At 34.4% G+C, this 20286-nt stretch overlaps 1 protein-coding gene across 2 annotated transcripts in view; it reads right to left on the reverse strand.

Annotated features, from left to right (window-relative positions):
* The window catches only part of Ino80 (chromatin-remodeling ATPase INO80), a 196354-nt gene that overhangs the window by 170258 nt on the left and 5810 nt on the right, over positions 1-20286 (reverse strand). For both annotated transcript variants that reach the window (XM_081759007.1, XM_081759006.1), the window contains exon 2: positions 5020-5167. In XM_081759007.1, coding sequence (XP_081615133.1) covers positions 5020-5159 — 140 coding nt within the window. In that variant the 5' untranslated portion in view covers positions 5160-5167. The remainder of the gene's footprint in view (positions 1-5019; positions 5168-20286) is intronic.

Below are 20286 nucleotides of genomic sequence, written 5' to 3' on the forward strand. Positions count from 1 at the left end.
GGATGGCCAGATCCGGATATCCGATATCCGGACACTGGATCCGGATTCGAGATTTCGGATCTTGGATCCGGATCCAAAAAAACGGATCTTGGATTCGGATCCGAAACTTCGTGTCAGAAAATTCGGATGTTCCGAATCAGCAAAGTTTTCGAAATTATTGACAAAGTGATTTTCAATCCTATGCTTAAAATAAGATTTTAAGACATTTGTGGTATGTGATCGTGTGACAGCTTTGCGTTCTCTTCATTCTGTTGATATTTGGTTTTTGTGCCTTAATAGTCACAATTACTCCAAATTTGATTGACTAAAACTGTCGACTTTAGTGAGAGCAATCTCACTGTCAGATTCGATTCTAGTGGAAATACTCAATCGAGATGGTAGTAAATCTTTTTTAAAGCGGTCGTCCTGATGGAAATTTATCCTTTGTTTTCTGTAACACTAGTCAAATGCTGAGATGAAATCTTAGTCTCAAGCCCAAACTTCTTCATTAGACTCAAGCTGCTTACTTTCCTAATTCTTTCTGAGTTATTGTGGCCTCTGAATGAGGCCATTTCCTTGTCGTGATGGGCTAGGCCATAGCTAATAGAACAGCCCATAAAATACAGATCAAATCAAATTAAGGAGCAACTTCATTTTCTTGCTCTTGATTAGCTTTTCTTTTTTCTTTCTTTAAAAATACGTTTCTCTGTGACCGTACCACCCCAGTTAGAATTAAGAATTGTAGTGGAGATAAAGTTCTAAATGTCAATTAATGTATCAAAATTAATGTATTAATGTAGCAGTATGTGTATACAAAATACCATATGCAGCCTCGGGCAGTAATACGTATCTTTATAATTAGTAATCCACTACTAATAAGTCTGCATAGGTTGTATAAGGAGCTATATCATTCATGCAAACACATAGGCAGATCCAGGGGGAGGGCGAAAAGTCGTTCGCCCCTATCCAGCGGCACCATTAACAGTGTACTTTAGTAGTAATTTGTGGCAATTTCAGATCATCTAAGTAATTTTTCACGGCTAGCATCCCCAACCGCCCCCTCCAGGAGTCCGTTCTGGATTCGCCCCTGCACAAACATAACTCATTCAAGAGTACATTTTGTTGGCTTTATAAAATTTTTATTTTAAAGGATTGTCATTTCTCGTGGCTACTTATGCAATTTTGTCCACATGTATACATGCAATTTCCAGTCATTACGTAAATACATTTATATACTTACTAGAGTGCGGCTAGTTGGGGGCTTCGCCACTAGACCCCCGTTACTACGGCCTCGCACCACAAGCCTCTAATCATAATCAATTTAAAAAGAAATGTTTGGGGATTCGCTCTTAGACCCTCTGATATCTCATTTGATCGGCCTATGGCCTCGCACCTCGTAAACCTACAACCACACCGAATCTCAGTTCAAATATCAAGTTGTATGTAATAACATTCCGGTATCCCGAGATATACCGAATTTCAGTGCGAGTACGCGGAGGCTTTCTCCCCAGCCCACACATTTGCTCGGTCTACGGCCTCGCACATCATACGCCTACAAACATAACGATTTTTTGTTCAAATAACAAGTTTCATTTCTCTAACGTTCCTGGATTCCGAGATACAAAAACTTTTTCTTCCCGCCCCTTTTCTTCCCTTCTAAGACATACATAAAAAAACGCTTAAGTACATATCTAATTATTTCAAATGAAAAGCCCAAATACCAAATTCTATGCTCCTGACCTTCAGAGGTTCCCAGATATCGACATGTTATTATAATAATTACAATCCCCACCCTCTTTCCTTTCCATCTCTTTTCTTTTCCTTTTTACTTAAACATCAAAAAACACTGAAACACATGTCAAATTATTTTCAATGAGAAATGCAAATACCAAATTTCAAGTCTATAACCTTAAAGGATTGAACATATTAATACAATAATTGTAATCCCCACTTAATTTTCTTCCTTTCTGGGCCACACACATATATATATATATATATATAAACGTTGAAATACGTATCTAATTATTTTAAGTGAGGAGTCCAAATACCAAATTCCATGTTTCTAACCCTTTTCGTTTCCGAGATATAGGCATATTATTATACTAGTTGCCATAATTGCAATTTCCAACTCTTTTTTTTTTTTTTTTTTTTTTTTACTTTCTACATCTTCTCTGTCCCTTCTAATTTAAATATCAAAAAAACACTTAAACACGTATCAAATTATTTTCAATGAGAAACCTAAATACCAAATTTGAAGTATCTAACGTCAAGAATCTCGGAGATATGGCAATTTTATTGAAATATTTTCCACCCCATTTCTCCCTTCCTCGTCGAATTTCCCAAAGTCCTTCCTTAGTGGTATCCTACGTCACAGATCCTATATACTGTCCAAACTTTAAGTTTCCAGCTTAAGCGATTTGGCCTGTACGGTGATCTGTCACTCACTCACTCAGTCACTCAGGACTTTACCATTTTTATGTAGAGAGATTTAAGATTTTGTGGGAAAGCCATGGATTTTGTTCTAAGACCGCCAGTGTCTTAGAGATGTAATAGCTTTGCGGTAAACTTTAATCAATCAACTGACTGATCTGCGTCTATATATTATGTAAAATACCGCTTATGATATTTACTTTGCTAGTAATAACAAAAAAATAGAAATAATGATGAAAATTCAAGTACATTCATAATTTTAGCGTAATGCTCCAGGAGTTTAGATTATTGGATTAATTATAAGAGCCGACTGTATAAGATAGACTACATTAATTTCCAATGTGGGGCAAAGAAAATATGCAGCATTACTATGCAGTTTTTCAACGTTATAACTCAATCTGAAAATATTATTATAGGTCTCACATACAATCGAATTTTAATCCTAACTTGATTAATATATAAGAAAAGGCAGATCTATACAACTACTGACTTGAGATGAAAGTGGCATACTTGTAGTACGTTTAAAGATAAACTAAAGACTAAATGATGGGGTGTGCGCAACAGTGGTCTAACTCCGAAAAATGTGAAAATGAGATTTTGATGTAATCTTTTGTCATTTAAATTGAATTGTCTTCTAACTGAGTTAGATCAAATTCACCTAGTAAATTTTATATATATTTTATACACATGGATATTTTAGTTCTGGGTCTGAATCTAAGGCTTAAAATATTCAAAACAGGAGTCCGAATCTGAACTTCGAAATTCCGGATCCGGATCCGTCTGGCCATCCCTAAGGTGAAGCAACTCCACACCATAACACTTGCACTGAACTTTTGTGTTACCAAAACGCAATCACTCTTCCGTTGTCTCAAAACTGTCTCCTCACTTTGATGTGCTTTTCTGCAAGAGTGAGCTTTTTCCGTGGCCTCTTCTTGGAAATTTCTTCTTTCTTCAGCGCCTTATCAATGGCCATGTGGAACACAGTGACACCAACATCATTAGAAACAGTTCGAGCAATTATTGTCATGGTAGAAGATCGCTTAAGGTTACTGCCTTTATTTTCCTCACAACACGTGGACCTATTTTTGGCTTTCTCCCACCATTACTTCTCAAGGATGACGTGGCATGGTTAGTTTGCTTCTTAAGAACTCTTCCTACCGTGGTGTGATGCACATGAACTTTTGCAGCTATCTGCTGCTGCGAAAAGCCACTGCCCACAGCAAATATCATCCCTCACGTCATGACGTATCGCTTATTATTTTACCCATGACGTATACTGGTCACAGTTACTGCACGAACTTGCTATAATAATACGCAATGTAACTCAAAATACTCTTGGAACACTATTTAATAACAAAATAAGCCTAGTACAACGATTTTCCACACAATGTCCACTTCTAAACAGACTATATCTAATTAATAGGCATTAGTTATTTCCACAAAGATATTAGAGCCACCTGTTGGGGTAAAGTAAAACTTAAGACAGCAGTGAAAATACAACAAAAATGCATGAACCAGCACCGAGCAACAATTTGAGACTCGATTCGACATTGTAGAGTACATGATTATTTTGACAGTTAAACATATATCAATGTTCGTCTAAATTTCTTTAGTGGTGCAGTTATTTTGTTACAGACTAACTATATATATATTATATACACTTCAGAAAGTAGTTTTGTACGGTGGTCCGTGAATTTATTTAGTCCTGCTAAAATGAAGTAAGAACATTGCCCTATTTTATTCAATTGCGTGTGGAGAATGTATTAGTGATTTTGTTATACTTCATAGTACATAATATAAATTCATACCTTACAACATATGACATACTTTTTATTTTACTAATGTTGATCAATACTGGTGTAGAACTTATGTGTAGGAAAACCTTTTAAAATTTCGTTGAGAAATAATCGTTCACTACTGCTACTTGATTCAATAATATGAATATTAAACATTCAATTAAAGCTGCACTTACCCAAACAACCTTCCCCCTTATATTCATTCTACTGTGATCTTTCGGCAAATAGTTACTGCTATCAGCACACATCCTTTCAGAAAAGTACTATTGCTTGCCGAATTACATCATCGTTGATTAGCTCTTCATGTATTCGTAACTTACGCATTTCCTGTAGTCTTTCACCTGATTTCCCCTTGTATCTTTATGACTTTTTTCTTTATTTGTAGTAAGTGGTAAATTATAAAGCTGGTGATTATTTTTATGGTATCTTGCTTTGATTTTTTTGTCATTTCACATCACTGATAAACTCAATAGGTCGAACTGATGAAAGGTAAATTTTATTTAGAAAATCTTGGTATAGTTTGACCTACAAATTTAAAATCTGACCCCTTAGTTCATTAGACAACACACTTAAACTGAGAGAAATTAATTTGGCTTGCAAACTCTTATGTAATAAACCGTAAGTACAATTTTAATAAGAGTTGTTCACCATGTTTGATCAATAATAATTTGATTCTTTAATAAGCATAAAAATGAAGGCACTATTCTAACATTATTAAAGTAGTATTTTAGAATTCTACAAGAAGATTGTTTTAGTTATCTGTAGTACTGGTCTAATACAGTTTTCTATTATACAGTATAAACTATTCTCTTACCTGATTGGTGTATTAAAGATATGTTCGACATACGACAAGAATGGTTCCACATTAAGACTTCTTTCCAGTCTCTGAAGATGCAATGGCATCGCCAACTCACCTCCAAGCCCCATAATGAAGGGTTCGGCCTCCTCAGACATAATGAGTCCTAAAAAAACAAAATCACTCAAGTTGTATTTCTCAAATATCTATTTAAAACAAACTACTTAATGCAAATACACCATGTTTGTAGTAACCTAATACTAATGTAGTTTTTAAAAGAACTTCTACAATAGAGAATTACTTCTAAGGCTGAGCTAGTGGTACATAGTCTGGCATTCAAATTCTTATTAACCCTTTCCTCTCAATCGATAATACAACTTATAAAAGGCAATTCTGTCTTTGGCACTAATCTGCCCAATCCCCATGCTTGAAATGATCATTTAATATCGAATCGAATTATATGATAATTAAGTGTTTCACATGAAACAAGGTAAACTTGAAAGATGGGTTAAAGAAAAATTTAGATTCAGGAACAATATACGAATTTGGCTAAGAAAGTAGTGGGGGAATTTCGAGGCGGAAAATATGGTATCTTCTATTCGGAAATTGGAAAAGCAAATATAATAGTATAGAGTGATTCTAAAAGGGAAGATAGATAGAATTTATAGGTCACGGGTCCGATTTAAGAGAAAGACGGAATATATTGTAATAACACAAGGATGTGCCAACGAATTTTTTTAATGAAAAAAATTAGCAGAAATCACAGAGAAAAAGTGAGGGTGCATGCCTAATTGTAATGGACGATTTTAAAGATTTTATGAGACACAAACAGGAATGTAGATCTGAAAGGTATGCGACCTGCACAAAAGGAAAACAGTGGGGTTCCCTACCTCACAGGCAACATATGAAATGAAATCTTTCAGTTTTACGTCCCACGATTAGTTCATTGTACATTTACGAACTATAAATTCTGACCCTCTCTCTCGATCACCATCGTGTCGGCTTCGTACGCGATTAGATGTGGTAAGATCTATCTGTGTACAAAATTTGGTGGTTCTAGACGACTTATTTCTATGCCAGAATCTGATGATACACACACGCATTCTTTTAATTAATATAAACTAGCAGTAAGGAATATGGATGGCCGGATTCGGATCTTGTTAGATCCCAACTTCGATCCGGTTCTCGTATTTGCGTTCTAATCAGAGGTCTGGACACGACTGTTTCACCGTCGTAAGTGATTTTAATAGTCATTTCTCTTTAGCAATTTGTTCTGTCGTTGATAATTGAAAAAAACTGTAAATATGCCCAACTCGTATATTTTTAATTGGTTACGAGCAATTTCAATGACAATGGAAAAAGAGAAAGAAATGAAGACAAATATTGATCAACTAAACCCCACGGTCTACTCATAAATCGCACCTTTCATGTTAGTTCAATATATCATAGTATCAGCATGAGAACAAGTACTTAAAATATTAGAAACCATAGATTTTGGTACCTAATCTAGATCTAAAAGTTCAGATCTACGTATATTTAAATCATAAAATTCGTATGAACTTGAATATGATATACATGTCTAAGATCTGGACATGATTTCTTTTTCTTTTTTTTCTTTTTTTTTTATTTATTTCCAGTGTGAACCCGAGATAGGTTCTAAATTCGGTATATATACTCTTAATTAAAATAAAGGTATATGTATTTCAGCTTTCTCGAAAATCCCTGGAGGGGTAAAGGGAATAAATTCTGTAATATTCTAATATCTGAATTCATATTCATTATATGTCCATTGTGAGTATGTGCTTAAGTTAGAGGTGTGAAATTTAATGTATTAACTCTTAATTAAAAACAACTGAACAGCTGTTTTAGCATTATCTAAAATTCCACTCTTATGGGGGAAACGAGACAATCTCTATATTATTCAAATGTCCGATTCTTTATTCATAAATTGTTTAATGTAAGGTTTCGTTTACGCTGGAGGCGAGAAATTTGATAAATAAACTCTTCATTAAAAATGAGTGAACACTTGTTTCAGCGTTCTCGAAAATTCCGCTTCAAAAAGGAAAAGGAGAGAAGCATTTGGTTTTATATTCAGTAAGAGCCTTATTCTTTTCGTGCGAAGAATGGTTGCTTCTACTAGTTTTACATGAAAAATTCTAACTGATTTGAACTGCTTGCACCGAATTTTAAAAATATAAAGACTTATTAATTGGAAGGGACAGACAACAATATAGCATGCAATGTATTCTACTATGTCACTTATTAATGTTTAATGCAATAAATAAGAAACCACACGACATTACAGCCACGAAACATTATAGTCGACTAAACAGCTTATCGTTGGGTGATGTGTGGTAAGCATGATTCTAATCACCGTTACTAGTGACTTTTTTTTAACAGCTGAATTCACTTATTTCTTAATTCTATATCCTCACAAAAGGAACTGAACCTGTAACATGCTAACTTTCGGCCCCGAAGGACTCAAGTAATATAAAAAATAAAGACTAGATATTTTCAGTGTTTCTTCCAGGCATCTTCCGTGGACGCTCTGCCTCCCTTCCCTCGGATTGGGTCACCGGTCTCCCGAAGTGAAGACAGCTTAAATTTTTATTTTATTTTATTTATTTATTTATTTTTTTTTTTATAGCAAACAATGTTACAGTGCACCCCCTTTTCACTTTGATTTTTTAACCCACGGACAAAATTTTCTGGAAGAAAGATGTTATTTTGTCACTGAAGCAAACAAAAATCTCCAAAAATTTTAACAATTTGGCAATCGATCATATCTGTTTCTTGGAAAATAAAACTAGTAAATAGTAAAATAAACTGTCCCTATGAGGGAAAATGTGAGTCAAGAGAACTTAAATTCAATCGTTTAAGTCGTTTCTGTCTCCTACACTCTATCTTTTGTGGATGCACGCCTCTATAGAAAAAACAAACAAACTCGATTAGAAACAGTTAATAGCATAATTTAATATCAGAGTTTATATTATAGCGCTCAAACATGCAAACGATACGCAAATATAAGTTTGATCAATTAAACCTGAACAATGTGGTTTGGCGGAAACTGAAGAATGCACAATTATAAGCAAACCATTTTTGCAAACTGATTTTCCTCACAAAGGTTTACATATTTCTTTGACAGTAGTTTGTTTAATTTTTTCACTTTTTCGTAACCCCATCAGTTTAGTTAGGTACCTACTAAATGTATGGCACTAACTTCCTATAAAATGGGTCAGTCTAGAAACAATGCGTGACCAAATATATATATATATATATTTAATCGCTCTATGAGATACGGAATTATACACAAACATAAAACGTTTCATATATATATATATATATATATATATATATATATATATATATATATATATATATATATATATATACACCGTATATATGAAACCTGCGAGAAAGTATACTCTTTGAAAATAAAAATGGATCATCAAAATCAATACATCTGTGTTGAACTTATACGTGAGCACGCACACATTGAAGTCGGTTAAATACGATATTAACACCATCAACCGTTGAGGAGATTCATGGTCTACTGAGAAGTCTTTGATATTGTCCTGGTACTGGCTAGTTAAACGAGAAGTATCAATGACCAAACTTGAACCCAGGACAACTCTATTGCTAATCAAAATCTCTTAACTATTAGCCTATTATGTCCGATTAAAGTTATAGAAGCAGAGTTGTAGAGAAATCTGATAAATGCAATTCAAAAAATTGAAAGAAGAAAGAACAAAAACTAAAATTTTAGCAGAAACTTAGAATGTGTCAGTTTCAGATTGACTGATTCAAACTTGCACCAACAGACATCAACGTGAATCATAAATATTAATATACGAAGCATACGTGGAGTATGTGATTGGCAGAAAGTAGTACAACGCCAAAATTTTGTTTTTGAAGCGTGGAACATATACGATTATGCGGACAGAGATTTGACTATTGTTGCATTCTTGTTTGTACATAGATAGCACTACTTGTTGATCAATCGGACGAAACCCCGATTTACGCTGCTTTGAAGGTGTTGACCTGGAGAACAACTGATTCAGGCAAGCAGCAAATGGTAAGAATCTTGCGACCCCTCATTCCCCCCTCCCCCGAATAAAATAAAATCTCGTTACAAAAGAAAAAAATAAAGGGAAGTTCCATACGTTGTACTGTACAAATAACTGTTTGTTGTTATTTGTTTGATTGTTAAAGTTTAACTTTCCTTTTTAGCACTGAGACTACACGTAAACCTACATTTTAAGGTGAAATCCGAGCCACTGTAAGCTTAGAGGATGACGACGAATTGCTATCTACTGTAAAAAGCCACAATTTACGAAGACGGGAATTGATGTGCTGACCACAAAACCCACTAAATCAATATACTTCCTTTGTTCTCTACTTGTGTAAAATCGGCTCACAGTTGTGCATTTATTATTATTATTATTTTAATTTTAAATCTCCTTCTTTTGTACGAATTGTTACCATGAATTTCAGAAGAATGTTTTAGAAGGAATAAATTGTATACATGAATTTACTTCCTTCTCTTCTATTGTCGCCAGAATAACTTCATACTTACCACCTGTACCTGATCAACTAGAAACGTTACTTTTTACATCATTGAATTGCTTTTTGCTTTATTAATGAAGCAGTAAGGAGCACTGGGGCTACTGAAATCACGCGTCCTAATCATTCGAAGTCGAAATCATTCCAAGAAGAAATTAAATAGAAAAATTGTGCATGTTGGCCAGGAAATTGCTGAGAAGATAGGAATGTATAACATGAAAGGCTGAAGAAGTACGTATACAATTTTATCCCGTATTATTTTCTGTACCTAGTAAACTTAATAGATTCAGGGAACTCTCACGCGAAATCATATTTAACTTCTTGTAATTATTTTCTCTCTCCTATACATACTTTTAGAAAGGGACCTTGCAATGATGTAGAGGGTCTAAGTTCCTTCTTCATCGGACAAACTCACCCTTTCTGTTCTCCACAAACTTATTTTGAAAATTTAGAGAAAATCCCATTTAGCAAGTTGCATACCATCATCTTGCTTAACCCTGTATTCAAACCGGAAGTCTCATCGGCAATATTGGTTGAGCAGAGATGAAAAATAAAGATTACGTAAGAAAGAAGTTGCACATACAAATAATTTATACGAGTAGGAGGAAACAAGGTTTATGTCTCCCTTTCGGACGTCCAATCAGTATATGGGTACACAAACGACTATATATTACCAGGTTTTCCAATTCTAATGAAAAAAGAAAAAAAAAATGTTGAAATTCACGACGAAATATTATAGGAAGTTTTGTGAAGCTGTGAAAAACCAACATTTCAATTATCCAATACGTAGAAATAAAATAATTTTAAAAAATAACATGGAAATTACACCAACTGTTATATTAGAGATGCAAAAAAGCCGGCTTTTTTGAATCGATGGTTTTTTTCACATAAAAAGCCGGCTTTTTTGGGAAAAAAACGAGAATTTTGGAAATTTTGGCTTTTTTCAACTTCATGATTTTTCTATCTAAATAGCTTTCTTATAGTATATTCTATAGTTAGATAAGAATTCCATGACCTGAATGTGATATTTCGCTCTGAAATTCACCATCAAGATGGATGGAGCACATGTTTTACGAATTAAAGCTAACATGAAGAATGTAGTATTTGAGGGTAATTTTAGAGGCTATTTAACTTAATTTTAACTTTTGAGTTATCGACATCTGTTTTCTTCTCTAGTTTGTCATCCGTGTTTCATTTCTAAGAGCTTTTAGTACTCTAGCTTCTAGCGCAAAAGTTAAACTTGCCCGTTTTTCTATTTATCCGTCAAAGCGTACGTTTTTCAATATATCCGTCAAACCGTACTTCCACATTTCTGTTATACTGTAACTGTGAAGTGATTTAGCAATAATTTTCCGGACACAACCTTGAATACCAATTTATACAAATAATCAGTAGCGGATTTAGAAAAGTACTTTAGGAGGGTTTTTTCTGATTGTTTCATTTCCTAAAAATTCCTAATTTTATTTGGGAAGTGCTTGAAGTTTATGAGTACAGGCATAACTAATATTTCGTTTCATTTATATGTTTAGCAATAATCTTCCGGATACAACTTTAAAAATCATTTTATACTGAGAATCAGTGGCGGATTTAGAAAAGTATTTTGGGAAGGGTTTCTTACTAATGTTTAGTTTTTTTAAACATTCGTAATTTTTATTTGACGGGAGCTTAAAGTTTATGAGTAAAGGCATAAATAATAGATATTTCGTTTGTTGCAGACATTCCGTAACTTTCGGGAACGGGCTTCAGTCCGAAAGACCGCCCCCCTAACCTTTGCAAAACCGTCACTGCTGGTAATTAGTAATAATAACGATTTAAAAACAATAAAAAAGGAAGTCGCCCAACTCACAGTACACGCACTATTTCTACATTCACAGATGGAATGAAGAAAAGCTTTGTCAGAATGGTCGAATGCTGGTTGAATCCCGGACTTCCCGATAGAAGCGCAAAAGCTAATCACTCAGTCATGTTTGTTGTGCAGTTGTATTTAGCTTAACTTAAATATATTCCGTAGGCTTTTTTTTTTGGGGGGGGGGCGGGGGAGTTCCGTAATGATATGTTGAATCCCTCTTGTTAAAAATTCAGAAAACTTGAGGATTGGGTAAACTGTGATGGTGGTTCTACAAAACTTAACTGTAGAATTTCAAGAATATACAGAACCAAAAGCTCTAGATGTGCAGTCTTTAAGTGTATCATATAAATCTAAGTATTTCTCTTGTTTTATTTTAATTTTATTTTGTTTCAAAAAGAGGGTATGGAATATTTTGAAGTAAAAATACTACATACTATTTTGCTAGTTATTTGTGTATTCTTTAAAAAGAAGTGTTTACTTTTAGGGTTGGCTGATTTACACCAACTTTTTTTTTTAATAACTGGTTTAAACCACAAAAATAAAAAGAATGAAAAATGCGAATCGTGTGAACTTCATGGTAACGTTTCCAGATATCAAACCACCTGCAATAGTTTTATTTCCCTTTCACCTTTTAATCAAGTTGTCCCATGTTCAATTCTCGGTCGAACCACAATCCTTCTTTCATGCGTAACCCAAGTAGCGGTTCGGATGTCAGCTTAAGCGAAAGTCTTCTCCTTGATAACCTCGGTATTTCGTAAGGATGTTAAGCCTAAATATACGAAACAAACCAAATTGTATATTTCTACATGCCTAAATGCGTGTTGTTTTATAAAGAAGCCAATATTGCTTAAATATATTGATAGAAATTGGCAAAATTTATCGATTGCCTACGTAGCTTCCAACATTAGCTTGAATTGGACTTTCAATGATATCTACGTACCGGTACTAAATTTGTAATTTAATACCTCAGTTTTAGCGTACTGATTATGGTACGTTGACCTTTAAATTTTACATGCAAAGCAATAACAGGATTTTCCCGTTAGTGTCTTACATTTCAAGTAATGACGGGATTTTCCCAATGGCTAGGGCGGGAGATTCTCAACTTAAGAAATTTACTGACCGCACTTCTTTAAGCTTATGGGAGTTCTTCCGGCATAACCCCGCTGTTGCATAATAACATCAAGGCGAAACAAACTTAGGCTATTTCTGTGAATATGTAATATAAATACATAAAGCAAAATATCTAAGTCAAAAAAGCCTGGTTTAAACCAAAAAAGCCTGGTTTAAACATCCCCCAAAAAACGGGTTTTTGGCATTTTAAAAAACAACCACGGTTCTTGCCAATTCTGCTTACTTGTGTATATAGGAGGTTAAAAAAATCTTATTATATACATTGGTTAATCCTGTGGAATTCATAATGTAAATATGTTGAAGAAAAATTGTTTGAAATATTTTTTCGAAATTCATAGTTTATTTTCGATGTTTTATATTATTGTCAGCATCAACCACTAATTGAATGACTTTTTGTGTTATAGAGAAGCAATACAATGTCTGTTTTATCAATTTAAAGCAGTATTTTGAAAAAAGCCCAAAATTTCCGAAGCAAAAAAGCAAAGCAGAAAAAACCGAGTTTTTTTCCAAAAAAGCCGTTTTTTTTTCCAAGCCCTTGCATCTCTATGTTATATGCACATATATTTTACTCTAAATATAACTAAATGGATAATTATCTCGTTGCAAAACTTTATACGAGTTTCTTAGTGTTTTCGTACGTAGCTCACCAGTACTAAGTAACGACCATAAGCAAAAGCAAATTGTAAAAAGGATCTGCATAAGAAAATCAGTGTTTGTAAGTAAACGTCTCCAAGATATGAATAATTTCATCACTTATAAGATCCTATCATTTCTTTGTTAATTCCCTTTTTTTTCTGATAATATACGTAAGTTGTAAAAATCAATACAAAATTCATTAAAAAAAAAAAAAAAAAGATACAAAGAGTTGGTTTGTTAAGATCTAAATATAGAATTGCACACAGAACTTAGTGCATCTAAGGAAATATATACAACAGTAAAAGTATCAGTTACACTTTCGATTTCTTCAGTGCCTGAATATGCTTATTTGCCATCTTCCGTTTCTCTTTGTTCTGCTCGTCTTGAATTTTCTGTAGTTCATTCATCTTTAGGAATGCGGTCTGGATCATTGCCTGGGCAACACTAACGTCAACCGTGTCTTTTTTTGATAGCACAGAAGATAATCTTGTCTGAGCATCTTTCATCAGTCTAGTAGCTACTTCCATTTCCTTCTGTACTGTTTCGTCCATTTTATTTAATTTCTTTAGGGACGGTTCACTCTTTGCAACTTTTGATATAAAGCTTCTTGCTTCGCATTTCTTAACGCATTTTCTTCTCTGGAAATCTTTGCCACTGCGGCTTCTTTGGATCTGCACTCTTCTAAGTAATCTTGATACATTCTCCAGACGTTCTGCATAGCATCTATTAATTGCTTTGTAACAGGTAGGTGTAATTATCTTTAGACAATAAGCAGAAAGGATGAAACACAAAAGAGTCTTCATTCAACCACCCTACTATGGAGACAAAATGCCCTCCAACCACCCATACTTTATTTCCTTATATTATTTTTACAAGTGGAAGTAGCAATGCCACAAAAATATACGTGGTTTCGTTAAAATATAGGAGTTTATAGGAAGAGACGCAAATATATAGGAAAATTAGCAGCATTGGAAAGCCTGTTTTTTTAAAAAAACAAACTATATAATTTCGACTCCTATAGCAGAAAAGTTCCTCTCGATCATGGAAACAAAGGGGGGCCGGTGACATGTAAAAATAATAATCGAAAACCTCCTCGCTCCCAAGCAAAATCTGAAAAGACGCTGGTTGAAAATTTGCTGTACACAAAAATTATCATTCAGTTCACTGTATAGTAGTAATCATATTCAATGAAAACTTCTGCTTCTCTCTCTTCTTTTCTTTTTCGTCTTTTTTTTCTTTTTTAAATTCATTGTTACTTTCACACGCCCCATGTCGTCCATTTCATCGGCTCTTAATGTAAAATAAAGGGCTTGAATGATTTTTCCCTTTACTTGCATATAAAAAAATTTCGAAAATAAAAAAGAAGCAATCATGAGTCCACAATGTGAAAAGGAGATTTTCAGGGAAAGTTAGGATTTTCTTCAATCAAGGATCTGCTAAATCAAATTCAAATGATGCAGTGAAAACAACATATTTGTCAGCTCAAGGGACCGCTAGAAAACGGGAAAGTCTAGTCGACACGGGGTACTAGGGATGAACAGAGTTCGACTGTTTCCCATTTCCTCCTACTTGCGGGATCCGAATCACATGTGGTCTCACCAAAAATTGAAGCCAGGTCATTCCCGCCGAAGACACGTAGGACAACAATAAGGCAATGGAGTTTCTTAATATTTTTATAATTTATATTTAAATTAGTTCTGAAAGAACAGTTTCAGTTTAACGTTCTACGATTATGCCCTTCAAGTTAACAGAAATGGATGATTAAGGCAAGTTAATGATGGAAGAATGGGTGGAATGAGATTGTGGAAGGAAACGGGAGCACCCCAAGAAAACCCTCGGACGATTCTGTCCACCACAAACTTACTTGGCTGGGGATCGAACCAGCGGCCTCACACATCAGAGGTAAGTGCTCTACCACTGAGCTACTGCGCTCCCCAAATTAGTTCTGATAAAGTTTTCAATTATAAAATATAAGATATTTATGATTATCATAATTGAAATTGTACTTCATATTAAAAGATATAACCAGACATGGTAAACAGCAATGATAAAATACAGAATTAAGTCAGAAAATTTACTTTTACATAAACAGGCGTATTAACCCAGGTGAAACAGAAAGGATTAAGGTTATACATAAATTCTAAGGATCGATGCATTGTGAAGAAATTATTTCCAATTATTGTGTGTTATACTTACAAACTTTGATGACATTTGCCACTTGTTCCAATGTTCAGCCCCTCAAACATTATCAACTCTGCTAATTATGTATAACACTTTATCGCAGGGTTAAATTAATTAAAATCCATGTTTCTTGCATTATAATCTAATATTAGTTTTATTCAGTTAAATATTGATTCCGATGAAATTAAATATATATATATATATATATATATATATATATATATATATATATATATATATATATATATATATATATATATTTATATATATATTTATATTTAAGAAAAAGACTTAATTGTATTTTGAAAAATGAACCGCACACTCTGAGAAAACAAATTATCCCACTGACACCAAGTATCAATTTATGATTGAAAACAACCGATGAATTTAAGTAACACCTTGCCGACGAACTGCTTTACACAGCACTTCTTTTTATGTTTTTATCTTTTTCCTAAATTAGTCGAAAAGACTCACTTAAGTGTTTTTTTTTATTATTTTATTTTAAAGAAAACTATAAAGCTTGCTATAATAAAAATGTAAAAATACGCGAAGAATATTCCTATCGTACGTCTTACAGGAGGTTAGTTCCACAAGGGTTATACCTCGTCTGGAGTGTGTCAATAATAATAAAAAATGCCAAATCTCATGATATATTTGAATCTTCTGCGTTGAATGAGATATGATGATTAGATGTGTTCTCTTCTTTCATATATTACTTCCGATATGTTTATTACCTACGAACGTGTTCTCCATTCATGGAAATCAGATATCGATGACAAATAACTTTTGTGAAAGGCAGGATATCTAATGTATTCACCCTGACTCTGTAAATCTTCAGCATAAGTTTATCTAATTTCTATACATAAAAGTAGTCGTCCTGATTGAGTCACTGACTGATCAATGCCCAAGTCAACCGCTTAAACTAGAAACTTGAAATATGGGCCATGCAAAGAATTTGAGAGTCAGGTTGACTAAGAAAAGATTTTTGGAAATTCGAGGAGGAAGGAGGTGAAATAGGGACGGCAATTATTATAATAAAAATGTCCTATTTCGGATTTTCTGAAGGTTAAAGACATAAAATTTGGTGCATAGACTTCTCTTTTAAAATAACTAGACACGTGTTTCAGCATTTTCTGATATTTGGCCTACTAGAGAAGAAAAGGGGTGAAGATCAATTAATATAACAGGATGTCTTCATCTCGGAATTTTCTAAGGTTGAAGACATGAAATTTGGTGTTTAAACTTCTTAATAATTAGATATGTGTTACATCGTTCTTTCATATTTGATCTAGCAGGGAAAAAAAAAAAATAGCTGATTACAACTCTTATAATAAACACAAAATTTCGTACTTCGATTTCTCATTTAAAATAATAAGACAAGTGTTTACGCGTTTTTTTTGGTATTTAATCTGGAAGGGAAGAAAATGGAGTGGGATTTTAATTATTGTATTAAGATGTCCATATCCCGGAATCCCTTAACGTTATTATTATTATTATTATGAAGTATTCTACCTGTCGACAGGTCGTGCTAGAACTAATGAGGATTTTCCCCCTTAGGTTTGGGTCTAGAAATGTTTCTTCCACGTCTCTCGGTCTTCAACTTTCTGTTTTAACTTCCAATACTTTCTCCTGTTTTTCAAATCATCGATCAGTTATGTTCTTTCTACTCTTCACTTTCTTTCCATCTCTCCTTGCAGACAACTTATTCGCAAGATGTCTCCAATCCAATTGGTCTTCTCAAAAAAGAAGCTAGTTAAAATATTCTCTTCTCTGCTACCCGTGCTGAAACATCTCCGTTTGTTACTCAAAAAATAGGAAATTTTCTGTTTAGAATTTTCATTTAAAATAATTGAACACTGTAACAGCGTTTCTAAATGTTTGGCCTAGAACAGAAGAAAGGAGTGCGGAATGCTTCTCTAAGATGTCCATACGAGATGTTCAAATCTTGTGCAAGTCTCCGAGTTCATATTCTATATGAAAGATGCAAAAGGAAGAATGCAAAACATTGTCTACGACAACATGTGAGGGTATTTGCTAGTTAATACTCTAAAGTAAAGGAACGTTTTCCCATGAAAACCATGACCTGTAGCCAAGATGAAAAGTGAAATATTATTACTAGCATATAAATCCCCATAAGAAAGCTCTGAACACATAGTTCTGAAATATATACTGCTAAATTATACATTATTGAACTATATATACAATAACGATTTAATTATACAGGAGGTCGCGGTAACTCAGTGGTAGAGTGGTCACCTCTAGTGCATGAGGTTCCAGGTTCGAACACAACCCACATCAATGAACTTTGTGGCGGGAAGACAGTGTGCGTGGGTTTTCTCAGGGTTTTCCGGTTTCCTCCCCCTTCCTTTATTCCACAACTGCATTCATTCTCATCATTACAGTCTCTTTTAACTTACACAACATACTGTTGGGTTGTAAAACTGAAAGATTTCATTTCATTATAATCATCGGTACGTGACTGTTAAGGAATTTTTACATTGGTTTGTGGACTACGTAGCGGTATATTTTGTAGTCCTTAAAGGAGGAAAAAGAAAAATGCTTCGTTGACAGAAAAAAATCTCAGTTTATAATATCAAGAACCACTTGAAGGGTTGATAAACTTCTGTATAATACAATTGACACAGTGCTTACATTATTGCGTCGTTATGTATGTTTAAAAAGTTTCGGAACAGGCTTTCATCTTCATCAACCAGCGAATCTTCACGCAAATATTTATTTAGATCCCTAACTCATATTTAAGAAATTGTATATTCAGAGATTTGTTTTCAATTCTGCAAACAAGATTTTTCATAATTGCGTCGGTCTAGAACCATGGACATACAATTTCTTACGAATTGAATTAGTAATGCAAGTAACATTTCTACGAACATTTGTTGACTGATGAAGGTTTAGCATCGCCTAAACAGTCTCGGCGCCAAAAAATATATTTCTTTTTAAATAAATAAAAGAGCATACATGAGTTGGGTACTCTGACTTATTATACACACTGAAACACTTATTTTTAACTTTAACGTTCCACACTTATGGGCCGAGGTTAAAGGAGCCAATGATTACAACAACGAACGAAACGGTGGAATTAAGAAAGAGAGGAAGGACGAGTCTGTTGACCACAAAGCACATTTGGCGCAAGTCAGGATCAAGCTGGGAACCCGACGCACCAAAGATGAGCACCCTACCACTAAGCCACCGTATCCCCTGGTACTTAGTAAGTTTCAGAAGAAAGGAACTTGCAGTAGTCATACTCAAGTATTGCAAAGTGTAGGACAAAATTGATGGTGGTTTAAACACACGCACTACAGCACCAACATGTAAGCAGGTGATAGATGCATCTCGTTCTCGGTTTTAACAAGGTGGCAACAGCGCAGCTCTCTTATTTACTAACGGCGTTTCAATGAAAATCGCACCGCCTCCTTCGAACGCCACAAAGTTTGTCTCATGCTTCAATTTACACAAATTCACAATGCAATCCGCAGAACTAGACTATAATAAAGTGCATTGTAGGTTGGAACGAAAAGATTGCTTAGTTTTAATGTTCTTTTTAGCACCAAAGTTATATGAAGGCTCAACGTGAGGCAGCACCTAAGCCCTACCGGGAATCGAACAAAAGTCTCCCGACCCAAAGCTATATATCAACGAGGAAGCTCTAAATGGAAAATATATCAGAAAGATAGCTTGAAAAAAGTAAAATGAAATCTTTCAGTTTTACATTCCACGGTTATGCCGGCTAGGCTAAACGAGATGATGATGAGAAATGAATGCAATGGTGGAATGAATAAAGTGGGAGAAAACAGAACTCCGAGAAACTCACTCACACAATGTTTGCCCACCACGAAAGACAGCTTCGTTGGGTGTTTCCAACTATTAACTAAAGTTCATACTTAAGTTGTTGAGCAAAAATACTAACTTAAGTGTGACCTCCCGTACGCAAAACACTACGCATACTTTCGCTCAAAGCTACTTCCATAGATATGTAACAGTAACAGCAAATAACGATCGTTCCTGTGTCTAACACCTATGCGCTATTCATCTGCCTCCGCTTCACGGTTACCATACTAACAGTAAATCATGTATCATACTCTCTCATGCAAGCATCCTTCGTAGAAATGGAAGTTCGTTAATGGAATGGCTTTCCAAGCTGTATCTGATTCCTGTAAAGTAAAGTTCGAAGCCACTATGTGGTGTGTCTCACTTTGTTCAAATGCGCTAATGTCTCGCCTCTTTATAATCATTTATGTAGGGAATAGTTGCCCTCAGTACAATACAGGGGCGGATCCAGGACCGACTTCTGGGAGGGGGGGGATGTCATACTGCTACTTTTAAGGGCTCCAAACTATGGGATGGGTTTTATTTATATATATATATAAAATAAGAAAGTTTCCTCTTCTGGGGGCATCCGTCCCTGGTACAATATTACCAATAGTACAATTTACCTATCTAAAAATAGTAGAACATTAAATATCAAACTCGATTTAATGACATAACGCCCTACGGTTATGCATTGTAGTCTTATGAAACGATGTTAAGAGCAAATCCATGATATAAGAATTAGACTTTCAATGGAACTTAAATAATTATTGTCATCGGTTTTCGCTCACCCCTTTGAAATTACAAAATTTACGGGGAAACTGGTAGAAATTATTGGTATAAATGAAACTTAAGTATCAGACAAACGATAAAGGAAATACAGGTCTTCACTGTATGATGACTAACTACTACGAAAAGAAATTAGGTTTAAACTTGGACTATATTAATGTGCGTAGTGAGGCCGTATTAAATAAACAGAGAATAATTTGTCAATGTTTCAAGCACACGGTCTTACCTAACCTTTGACTATTCTCTTTCCAGCCTTAGAAAAAAGTAGATGTAAACAAGCCCACCTGACTACCAGTTTGTCGATGACCAGT

This window comes from Thermobia domestica, chromosome 5 (genome assembly GCF_964235325.1).
Source record: "Thermobia domestica chromosome 5, izTheDome1.hap1.1, whole genome shotgun sequence".
Taxonomy (NCBI): Eukaryota; Metazoa; Arthropoda; class Insecta; order Zygentoma; family Lepismatidae; genus Thermobia; species Thermobia domestica.